A 12,578-nucleotide genomic window follows, 5' to 3' on the forward strand; every position below is an offset into this window, starting at 1 on the left:
ATTACTCTATTCAGGTTTTTAAATCCTGTTATAATATAGCCATTAAAACATCTTTTGGGGTTCCATTTATGTCCCACATCCTTCATGAAAGTCACTATGATTTCTGCTTGCTTTCTACATTTACTTAAGCAGCTTCTGTGTACTTACGTGCTATGGCAGGGTAAAATGACTAAGATCTGGCTGGTCCTTGTCTTAAAGGTGCTCACAGTTTAGAGCTAAACTGTCCAGTACGGAAGGGGCGCCTGGGTGGCTCATTTGGTTAGGCATCTGACTCTTGATTTCGGCTCAGGTAATGATCCACAGGGTCCTGGGATCGAGCCCTGCATGGGGCTCCATGCTCAGGAGGGAGTCTGCTTGAGGTTCTCTTCCATCTTCCCCTCCTCCTCTCCTCTGTGCACACACTCTCTCTCTCTCTCAAATAATAAATAAATCTTAAAAAAAAACACTGTCCAATACAGTAATCACTAGACACATTAAAAATTTAAACTTAGTAAAATTAAATAAAAAATTCAGCTCAGTCACAATAGGCATGTTTTGAATGCTCAATGGCCACATGTAGTTAGCAGTTACTCTTTTGATGTACACAGGTATAGAACATTTCCATCATTGCAGAAAGTTCTATTGTACAGTGCACTAGTCTAAAGAAAACTGACTGCTACACAATTACAATAAATGAAGTATTTTTACTACTCACTTTGGCATTTAATAAAATGTGACCTTGTGATTTTATTTAATTAGTTCATGTATTCCCCTAATCAAATTGAAAACTCTTTGAGGCCAGATTACATTTTCTTTCATATGCTCCACCATGACTTACTGCAGCATTAGCTCATTGAAAGTGTTCCATGAATATGAAATGTAATTTTCTATTTGCCATGGAAGGCTTTTTTATAGACAAGTTCTGAGATTAGCTCAAGACTCTGGAGCATACCCGGAATTTAACCCTAACTAGCAATATTGTCTGTTCCAGATAACTTTCTTTAGTACTTGGGTGGTATTAAGTATGATAGGGGTTGTTAGGCTTTGGCTACACATGGGAATCATGTGGAAAGCTTTTAAATCCCGAGGCCTACCCCAGAAACTCTGATTTAATTGGTCTGAAGTGTGGCCTGGCATTGAGATTTTTATACCTACTCCCAGATGATTCTAACATGTGGCCTAGGTTGAGATCCACCAGTAGAAGAGATTGGACCCCCACCCTTCACCTTCAATTCTGCTCACTTACAGCTATAAGTAAATATTACCAGTACATTTAAATTTATCTTTTATATTACTCAGTAATGTTTTTTTCCCTCCTTATAGTTTCTTATCTCAGTCATCACTATGGTACTTCTGACACTGATAACTATCACACTGGAACCTCCTCAGAAACTACCGGACTTATTTTCTGTATTGATTTGTTTTGTATCCTGCTTGAACTTCCTGTTCTTCTTGGTATACTTTAACATTATAATCATGTGGGATTCCAAAAATCGAAGAAATCAGAAGAAAATCAACTAATTCTGTCTCCACAAACAAATGTGAAAGTATTAACATGCTTAAAGGTTTTTTTTTTTAACTTTTTTGCTATGTATAAATGAAATGATCATTTTGAGAATCACATAGGGAAAAAATGGTGAAAAGTCATTGTTGTCCATATACAAAATAAATGTATATGGGGACCCAAGCCCAGTGGAGGCTTTTATTTTCTAACTATAGAGTGGCCAAGACATATTGTAGTTTTATTAATATTCAGTTATCCAAGTGGGAAAATAAGAGAAAATGCCCTTAATCCACAGTGTTTACTCAGGAAATGTACTCTACAATTTGTTGTCTTAAAGAAATCTGCAAATCCAGTGAGCCTACTGGGAAAATCAAGTCCTTCTTTTTAAAGGAAATCATGAATTTTGGATTTAAATTTAGTTTTCGTTACATTTTAGAATGCAAGTAATGTATATTTCATTCTTTAGAAATTATATCTCAGGGATTAAATTTGTGATGATCTTTTTAATTACTGTGAGAAGGCAATTCAAAGTGCTTGAAGTTTGAACATGCCTTATTACATGTGGAAATTTGATTTCTTTATAAAAAGGCAGAGAGATTAGACCATGTTCTTATTTCCAAAAATGCTAATTTACTTTAATACAATTAAACAGTGAATTTTACTGAATTTAAGTGTTTTTTTTTTTTTAATTTCCCATGTTCACTAGTTCTAAACTTCTAGGATCATTCTATGTAAGTTAAATGGTTCTATACAAGATTTCATCCTTTTGATCTTTTTTGAGTGGTTCAAGATTACCACTTCCATAAGCATTGATTCGTATCATGTTTCATGTTAACGTGGCCCTGTTAATAACGTATATCATTCTATATTAGGAGAAGCGCATCTTTACTATCATATTCAATTGGCAAAAATAATGTCATATCTATGTTATAGTTTCTTATGTAAAGATTGTTCTTTTGGGAGGGCAGGGGGAAAAAATGTGTTCTCTTTAGTCTCTGTGTTAAGAATAAAACAATTATTTTCACATCAACCTATGGTTTTTAATGAATATATTTCTTTCATAAGACATCTGTTAAAGTATATTGACTAGTGGTGATATATTTTAAAACAGTGAACATATATACACAAAGAAAATCTGGTTCTAGACATGGACAGCCACAGGCCGCAAGAAGGTATGTGCTTCTAAGTCTGATAAAGGAAGTCGGTTTAGACAAAGCAAAAATCAGGAAGTATTTCTTTCTCAAAGCAAATGTGCATAAAGACTCAAAGGGCAGGTCAGCACAGAAAAGCAGCCTTGAATCATTGCCGAATCAGCAGGAACATCGCTGTCCATGGTCACCATCTGTAATCACTGTGCCCAAATGTCAGCATCTTGGCTGGCTGGTGTAGTCCTATTTTTTTATTTTTTGTAATAGCATACATGGGTTTAACACGGGATGCTGATTTAAATCAGTGATGAGGAAGTCCTAGCTTCTAAATAACTGGAGCAGAGAAACATTTAAAAATAAAAGTATATTATATAAATAATAAAGTAGAATGCACCCATATTCAAGGTATCTTAAACGTAAATCCTCTAAATACACGTTTCCTCAGAAATTTAATCATATTGAGTAACACTGTAGCTTTTATGGAGACCTGTAGCAACTACCTCATAAGTCAAGTATCTCTTATATCCATTAGAAGCCAATTTAAGAAGAGTCCACTTTGACCTTTGAAGGATTAGGTTCCAAAATACCAAAAACGTCCATTGATGAATTAAGATCACAGAAACAGGCAATTCCAAAGTACTTCTCTCAGCTACACTCAGGCTTATTGGGATGTTATAATATAAAGATATTTAGGTAATGCAAAAATATTGAAGATTTCTCAGTTACTTCACCAATATACCTGTCAAGGAATGAACCCTTCCAAGTTATTTTCAAGCTCATTTTAGAGGGAAGGGCTGTTTCTGAGAAATACAGTTTTCTGTTACCAATGAACTTAGGCTTGCTTCTTAAAATGAAGAGCATGTTCATGTATCAAATATGAAGCATACAGAAGCCATTTTCCCTTGAGGCGTTAAGGAGGGGAGAAAAATCCCAGATGTAGCATTCTGTCCAAATGATAAACCACAACTGAGTGAGTGAAACATTTACAAAAGTCAAGGCAGCCAAAGGAGCCTCTCTGTTCAATAGAGTAAAAGATGGATAGGATGTAACTAAATAATGGTTTGGAGTAACACAGGGGTTTCAAGTCTCAATTGGTCTCTTCTGTTACGTTCATTGGAAGATCAGGGCCAAGTGTATCCCCCCTCCCCCACCGCCTTCCTCCATGCCATACCCCGCCTTCCTCCATGCCATACCCCCCTGCCCCCATATAAACATTAGTTTTGTGTGTGGATCTTTCTGCTTTGTCCTTCATGTGGCCTCCAAGGGTGATAAAGCGAGAGTCATCTGATCTATAATGAAGAGAACTGGGAAATGATTCTTAGCAGACCCAGCTGTTCTGAAAGGCAAAAGCTTAGTGTATTGAGGTCAAACATACAGTAACTGACTTAATAGCATTAAGCACATACCTACATAACTTGCATTATATATGCAACCAATCTATTTCTTAACCCTTTTTTTCCTGACTAATACAAGTTTCTTTATATGCTTTGGCTTACATCCTAAGGTTAGTTTTCAATGCTAGAACACAAAGGAATTAGCCTTTTTGGTATATTTAGGTAATGTCCTATTATAAGGTCTGTATCACAAAGTGTTCTTAGTATTTAGCAGACAGATTATCTTTAAAATCTTATTTAAATAGTACCAATAAAATCATTTGTGAAGGGAATTAGGTTTAATAGTTAATTGATGTCATTTAATAGTTTTTAAAAACTCATTTTCATTTTAAGAGGTAAATCTGAAGTTTATCTAAATGGAGAATCAGTTATTTTCAAACTTAAGTTAAATTTTGTTTCAGATTTTCATATAGTATTTTTATTTACATGATACAGTAATATACAAATTTTGTCAAGACTTAGGGCAAGTACCAAGGGAACAGTATTTTTTCCCCTGTAGAGATGGTCAAGGAAAAATACAGAGGTTTTAAAAAAAACATGTCATTAATTTATAACATATCCTGTGATTCCCATTTCCCCTTTATTTTGTGATAGAACGAGGATGATACAAAATAACACCACAGAAAAATAGAAATTTAAATTAATGCTTCAAAGTAATTTGCAGGTGATCACATACCCCATAAAAAAGTTCTTTTCTTTAAATTCAGTAGAATCTGTGTAGTTCAGTTTAAGAACAACTTCATATTTAAAAATATATTTGTACTGAAAAATGCATTTTATAAAAGGAGGTGTGAAAAATTTAAAAACTTTGAATATAGTTTTTTTGTATAAGCATAGAAATAACTAGAGTATAAAAACTCATCCCTGAGATAGTGGCTACACAATAAACTTCTAGAAAAATTTTAGAAGTTTAAAAAGAATCTAATACGCATTTGGGGCTTTACATGGGAAAGTGGTACCTAATTCCACTCACCATTAAATTTAATCTGAGTTTTAAAACATTTTACCAAAATGCCATCTTCATAAATGCTTTAAATCTATCCACAAATGCTAAAAGGATACAGAAGTGTATGTGATACAGAATAGAAGTTAATATCCTCTTCTACATGTTGGCTTACTTTAAAGGGTCAAGAAGAAATGTATTTACATTGAGATTATCTACTGGTGTGTGTAGAAAGTTTAAATTAGCTGCAAGAAATTTTATCTAGACACGCACCTGCCTGGTGCTATGATCTGGTATTTACTGGGCAGATTAATTACAAACATTTCTTCTGTTCCTTTAAATACGATCAGGCAGATGCAGAAGAAGTTGGTTTTCACAGTAAGTGCATTTCTTTTAAATGCCTGCAGGATATAAAAGATGATCATTAAATCAAGAATTAGTTTCCAAATTAACATGCATCTATACACTACTTAAATGATTTAAACAACCCATTTACCATGTAATTTGGTACCTAGTTTAGATACTGGTAATCTCTCATTTGCTTATTTTTGGGTCTTCTAACAAGATTTACCTTCACAAATAATTGTCAATAGGGCTACTCAGACATCACACTCTTCACTTTATGTGAAGATCGATCTTGAACTACTTCTGAGAGATTTCTAAAACTCCTACATGACCTACTTGCTGAAAACACCAAAATCTACACGCCTTTTGTCTATAAGCCTTAAGGGCCTTTCAGCAGGTGTTTCCTCCAACAGCTGCCCCCCAAAAAAAGAGACTATTTACTGGCATTCCTATTCAGAGCATGTCCCTCTGGGGCCTCCTAGTGGTGGCAGAAGTTCTTGTCGTTTGGTTTAGAAGCCATTGGCAAGTGATGGCATATTTCCCATAGGGCTCGTGGACCTTTCACTCCTGAAATACCCCTTCCATACTTACATTGGCAGCTATTAAGAAGTAATGCATGGCAGGCTCCTATATTTCTGTATTCATGGGAGTCCACATATATTCTTTTCCTAGAAGAAGGTAGGTTGCCAACCTGACAACCACCAACTCTTGCCAATTTGAGTCTGGTCTGGATTCCTATAGAAGATTTTAAGCACTCTAGTGTTCACTTAATATCCCTACAGGTTACTGATACACAGTTATCAGAACTAATAACAATACTATATAGGAAAGTAACACTATATTAGTTACTATGGGGGAGATGCTAGTTAAGTTTATTTTGTACAATCCCACAAGGTAAATATCAGTCCCATTTTATAATTAAGGTTTAGGGGAACCAAGTTCCTTGTTAAGGCCACAGAGCTAAGTAGATAACAGAGCTGGTGCTGGACATGTAATCCAAATCCTGTCCTCTGTTATAATGCCAGACCATGCAAAGGAGTTTCATCAATTGATCAGGACTGCTAGAAGTGTGCTGAGAAAGATTCTGATACCAAATTCAGGATCCAGCAAAAATAAAGACTGTGATCAATGTGATATATGTCACAACACAAGAATACAGTAGCATGTATATTATCTCTACACTGCCATACTGGTTCTGGAGATGAATGTCTCAGAACACAAAAAGCAATTTAGAGACAGTGATGCAGTTCATGAGCAGTATTTTGACAGGAATTATCATTCATATAGCAATTATATTCTTTCTAAAACATATTTTGGATTGTTGCTTCCCTAATAATCTTCACTGGTCTACTTCTGCCTAATGAATAAAGTCTGAACCGATTAAGCCTGGTGATCATAATTGTCAATGATGTGGTTGAACCTACTTGTTTAGTCATTCTGCTTTTCTGCCTTTTGTGTTCATGTTGTTCTCTCTGCCTAGTATGTTTATACAGCCCATCAAAATGACCCATTTCTCAAGTTCAAACTTCCTAGTAAAGTACAAAGTTTCCATTACTAGGGTCTGGATGGTCCTCTGTCAGAGATAATGCAGAGTGGAATAACTAGAATTATTTTAATATCATGAACTCTTAAATAATGACCTAATGACTCTATCCTGAGGTCATCTAGGTCTGTTGTGTATTCCTATACTGTTGCTTATTCTTCATTTGGTTCTTAGAGAGGAATGTTTATACTCCTTAGTCTGAAGAGGAAGGAACTGTCAACTCTTCTGCTCTCTCTACCCCATGGAGGAGTGACAAACGTGACTGGCCAAAGTCCAGAACATCGATCCATATTTTACTAGTAATATTATATGTCACTCTTCTTACACAACACCCTTTCCCTGTCTACTCTCAAGTCCAATGGGTCCTTGTGCTTCCTAATTTCATGTTGTAAGGAGACCAGCCCATTCTGTTGATCTCATCTGCAATCAAGCATAGGCAGGTCTGTGGTCTTTTCTATTGTAGAGGTACATGGACATGGGGTTTATTTCAAAGATCCAGCTTTCTCCTCAGGTTCAAGATTGAGATTCAAAGGGTTCAAGATTTAGACTCAGTGTGGGAGAGAGGAGATTCCACTTCTGCCTTAGGCACACTCCATATTAGTTACCCTAAGCTTCTGCCAGAGGGCCTGCCATGTTAGAGGTTATCAGTTCCTCCACTAATCAAGTTGAGACTTTGATCCTAAATGGACTCATCCTTTTTTGTGCTTGCTATTGCCAGAATCCTAGAAAGAAGAGGGTTCTGAACTTGTATTGCTCTTCATATCTTGCCTTATATTATTATCGTTTCATGTATAGAATATAAATCTTATCTCTTTAGCTTGATGACTGGGTTTTAAAAGGTTGGCATTGTGCAAATGCTATGTTTATACTAAGCCTCATAGTTTTGTTAACCAAGTGATTTATCCAGGTAAGCTGTGGTCACATTAGGGAGAGTTCTGAATGTTAGTATAAATTTGGATTTTACTGTGAATATGGTAGAGTGATTCCTTCTTAAGCATGATCTATCCAGTAGCAGGACAGGCTGTAGGAAAGAAGGACCAAAGGGCAGAAAGGCAGGTTACAGTAGGGATGATGAGGTCATGAAGGAATAAACTAGTGCCGGGGGCATGGGAGGGAGAGGTAAACATTTTTAGAAGTTATCTGACCGCCTGGCAGCAGTTGCACATGTGGGCACACAAAAGGGACAGAATTTTGAGGTTTTGAGCCTTATTACTGGGTGAATGTAATCCCTAGAAAGGTAGAATGAGGAAGAAATTTGGGGGAAAATGATGAAATTAGGGTACCTGGGGGACAATATATGGCAGCTGATGTTGTGGGTTTACGGAGGGTCAAAAATGGATTTGGAAACCATAAATTGCACTAAGGTGAGAACTAGGGTCAAGGAATGGGTGAGATCATGAGGAAAGCACCCAAAGTAAGAAGAAAACACAGTCAAAAGAACCCAGGGAAATGCCTCAAAGGTTTAGTCCAGTTTCATTTCATTGTTATTTCTCTCCACTGCTTCCCACTAAAAGGGAAGTTGAGTGGTAGGTCAACCTTCATTCTTGCAAGTTTTTTCTAAGTACTACTCATATTAAAGAGTCAGAAGAACACCCTTAATATTCTAATCTTTATTAGAATCCAGGAACACAAAGCTATACTCAGTACTCTAAGTTCCCCAAAGTTCATGAATGACCATCATATACTAAATGTGTATGTTATTAGCCAGATGTATAACTGTAACTATGTATTTATGATCGCCCTCTAATAGTTGTCTGTTGGACTGCTATGGACCCGAAATTGTACAAAATGTTTAACCCTATAATGAGTACGTGTGTATGTGTATATATATTAGATCCTTACTATTGCATAGGATCTAAAACCTTTGACCAGCAGTGAAACCTGACACTCATAGTTTACTATTGTGAGTGGGCAAAGCAAAGACTCTGGTACCAGCCTACTCAGGTTAGTATCCTGGCTCTGTCTCTGAGGTAATTCTAGAACAAGGTTATTAACCTCTTTGTGCCTCAGTTTCCTCACCTATAAAATAAAGACAATAACTGTATATCATGTAAGTTGTTAAAAAGGTTGAAGGGAATCTGTATGAAGTGCTTACTATAGTACCTGGCATGTTGACAGTGCCTAATAAGTATCAGCTATTATTATAAACTATTATTTGTTGCATACAACAGAATAAACATTTTAATGAATGAAAAGTGACACAATTTTGTATATAAGATGCTTTGCAAATATTTTTAAAAACCGTTAGTTAGGAAGCTAATACTAATCGTTTGAAATACCATTTCCAAAGAAAAGTATTTTCAGTATAGAATTTATTTTGCCTTAATTTTTTTCTAAGAGATAATCTCTTAGAAATAAAGCAAGTTATTTACACCTCAGAGCAGGCAACATCTGGTTAGCTTCTAAGAATCTTAATTAATACTGATGCCACTAAGTGTGGGGTAGGCTAGTTCTTAATGCGAACCTTCAGTTACAGGCACATTAGACGCTAATATCACATTATGACTCATATTGCTTCTAGCTAGTATGTTCTAATAAGCTAGTTATAAATCTATCATTTTTACTTATATTGCTGAATCTACAGGGAACTGTTCTGAAGGAAAGATACACTAATTAATATATAATTATTTATAATTATTTACTTAATTCAGCACATTTCCAAATTCATAGAATTGTTCTATCTTGTTCAGTTACATGTGTCCTACAGAAACTATAACCCACCTATCAGTACCTAGTTAGTTATTTATAAAGGTGCTAAATCAAGAGCCCTCTATACACTCACCTAAAAATATGGGCTTTTTGACTTTTAAAGCTAGGCTAATGAGCTCAACAGTTCTTTTCAATCAGCCTCTCATACAACTTGTCAGACTATCCTATTATTTATAAAAAGATTAAATATAATTTCAAAAACACCTCCAAAGCTCACTCCCTATTTTATTCATAGACACACAGTACCAAATTTGAGAATATAAATAAAATGTTTCCACCTGAACAAAACAGTGAAATTTAATAAGGCTAACCTTAATTAGAATGGTGAAACCCTACCTCAGTTTAAAATGCCTTTAAGGAATTCATAGCTGTCAAGATGATATAATTCTATAAGAAAGAAAAAAAGATGTTTTTCAGAAAACAAGTCAAAGTAAGTTGTCACAGTATTCACAGTATATGATGTAGAATAAATGCTTAATCAAATGAAATTAAAGAACCTAAACCTAAAATTTTATTTTACACTATAAATAGCTTTGGAATTATAAATTCTCATTTCGACATCTTACTGATTTGCCCAATTCTGTTTCAGAATGTACATTTAAGAATTTAGAATAAAAAGTGCCAAAAAACTTATCATTATAATGTATGCTTATGCTTTATTATACTTGTCTTTTGTGACATATTCTACAATCCTGAGGGCAGGACTATGTCTACCTTGTTCATTACTGTACCCCCAGTGCTAGAATAGTGCCTGGCTCATAGTAGGCATTTAGTAAATATTAAACAGATGAGGCATGTAAGGAGATTGTGATTTATAAGTATTTGAAAATATTTAAGTTCCTTTAAAAAATTCTTAGAGTGGCATTTGTTTTTACTCATTCATTGACCGTGCATTGTGGACCTTCTATCAGGTTCTATACTAGGCTCTTGTTTGTTTGCCAAGGAGGAGCCCAGAAGGAGCCCTGTAACTGGACAATTACAATATACTACAATACTACAACATAATACATTTATAAACATTCAGACAGTGTTGTAGAAGGCCAGAAGAAGCAATTTAGCTTTACCTAGGTGAGCTGGGGAGAGTTTCACAGAGGATGTGACATCTGAGGCTGTCCTTAAAGAATGAGCAGGAATTTACTAGACAGACATGGGAGAAAGAGCAATCCAGGTAGAGAGAGAGAAGCAGGAGAGAGACCTGGAGTTCAGAGAGAGAGAGACTCCAGAGGGCTGAAGTCACATGGTGAGAACAGTATACCTTCAAATGCCTCCTTTCCTCCTGAGTGAGGTGTGAGCTGGAGGAAAAATCACCTAATACCTTTTACGGAAGTCCTGCTTTTAACTATATAATTAGCTATATAACACTGTAAGTATCTGCTTTATTATTCTAGATATGTGTTTGATACATAAACCACGTAGAAAATTCATCTGACTCTTTTTTGAGGAGCTTTTCTGACTACTCTAAGAGTTAAAACGGGGAAAAAAATATTCACCTGTCAGGTGACATAAAACCAATTTCTACTAAATGTGCCAGAATAATTTTTCTCCACCTCAAGAATGGTTAGTCTTCAGTCTGTTCATTACTGTCTTTTTATAGTATTTTTATTTAATAAAGCCTATTAAGACTACCATACAAATCTCTTTACTTATGCTTTTATCTTTTAACTGATCAATTTTTATATTGCTGACATCCCTTCTTCACCATTTGCTCATTTAAAAATTCATAGCATGTGAGATATGTCTCTGGAGAAAATGTCTATAAAATTTGTTACAGCTGGCAAATGTGGATGAGTCAGTGATAGCACATGACTAAATGCTTCACAGAAAATAAAATTTGTTTCTGTAGTAAGCAGAACTGTTTAAATGTTATTTATTTTTATGTTTCAAAGAAAATATATTGTGAAGTGCTGCATTGATTTAATACGCAACAATGTCTGTGTACATGCTGTAGAAGGAAAATTTATGAAACCTTTGCACAACTCCTTTAATTGAATTTTCCAAATCTCTCACCACACACAAATAATCAATATCTTCTGCAGAGAAAACCAGTCAGAATTATTACAGTCTTTCGTTTCAATTTTGTTGTCATCAGCACATACAGAGCACCTGGATATTCCTAATGTCTGATAGCAAGTTATTTACACCTCTTAAACACTTAATTGCTACTAAGTGAGTTCAAATCTATGGTTAAATTTTTTTAACTGATTATTTAAAAGATAAAAATGATCATACTTCTAGAGAAGTATACAAAAATTTAAATCATGGAAGAAATTATTTAAAAGGCTTTGAAAAGTAATAAATCAGTTTGTTTTTCCTTAAATCCTAGACAAATCTCAAGTAAGCAGTCAAAATGTATCCCCAAAACAGTGATGAATAGTCTAAGACAAGGGCATTAACATTATTAATAGGAAAGGTATGAACCACGTACAACATGCATGATAGGTGAATTCTGATAAGGAGCTAAAGGACTACAGTTGTACATTAATGTAGATTTGTCACCAAAACTAATATCTCCATTTTTTAAATCTCCAGATAAACCAAGAACATTAAGGCACAGGTAGGAATTTTTGTTGTTTCTTCTAAAACTCATCATGTCTAGACTTCAAACTTCAGTGCTTTTAAAACCGAAGTATTTGTTTGAAAAAAGATACTGTTTAATGTTAAGATATAAAAAACTAAAAGGGTAGTAGTCTTCTAGGGAGTAAAATTATTTGGTCGATATGATAAATACTTTTTCAAGACTGAGTGGGGGAAAGAACAACATATTTTTAAGTTAAAAAATACTTCCGTGGGTGGTTAGAATGAAAAGGCAGTATCAAACTATTTTATAGTCTTAGAACAGAAAGAGCTTAAAATTTGTCCTGCAGTCCAAGAATTTGAAAACTTTAAAATCCTATAACCCAGATGAATTTTACAATGTAAGACAGTAAGTTAGCTAAAGATAACAGAAATGTTATAGTTTGTGCTTTTCTTTTGAAGGCCACAGCTAAAACTCTGAAATATTTTGTATTACAAA

General features: G+C 34.9%; 2 protein-coding genes across 3 annotated transcripts in view; one reads left to right on the top strand and one right to left on the bottom strand.

The window, feature by feature from the left end:
- Positions 1–1,761, top strand: part of ALG6 (ALG6 alpha-1,3-glucosyltransferase) — a 66,443-nt gene extending 64,682 nt beyond the window's left edge. For both annotated transcript variants that reach the window (XM_021679956.1, XM_021679957.1), the window contains one exon: positions 1,303–1,761. In XM_021679956.1, the coding sequence (XP_021535631.1) occupies positions 1,303–1,500 (198 nt within the window). In that variant the 3' untranslated portion in view covers positions 1,501–1,761. The remainder of the gene's footprint in view (positions 1–1,302) is intronic.
- A 3,549-nt stretch (positions 1,762–5,310) lies between these two features.
- Positions 5,311–12,578, bottom strand: part of LOC110571795 (integrin subunit beta 3 binding protein) — a 59,071-nt gene continuing 51,803 nt past the window's right edge. Inside the window, exons 8-9 of the mRNA XM_021679958.1 lie at positions 9,902–9,952; positions 5,311–5,369 (exon numbers count right to left, since the gene is read on the bottom strand). Coding sequence (XP_021535633.1) covers positions 9,903–9,952 — 50 coding nt within the window. The 3' untranslated portion in view covers positions 5,311–5,369; position 9,902. The remainder of the gene's footprint in view (positions 5,370–9,901; positions 9,953–12,578) is intronic.

Source organism: Neomonachus schauinslandi, chromosome 4, assembly GCF_002201575.2.
Source record: "Neomonachus schauinslandi chromosome 4, ASM220157v2, whole genome shotgun sequence".
Lineage (NCBI taxonomy): Eukaryota > Metazoa > Chordata > Mammalia > Carnivora > Phocidae > Neomonachus > Neomonachus schauinslandi.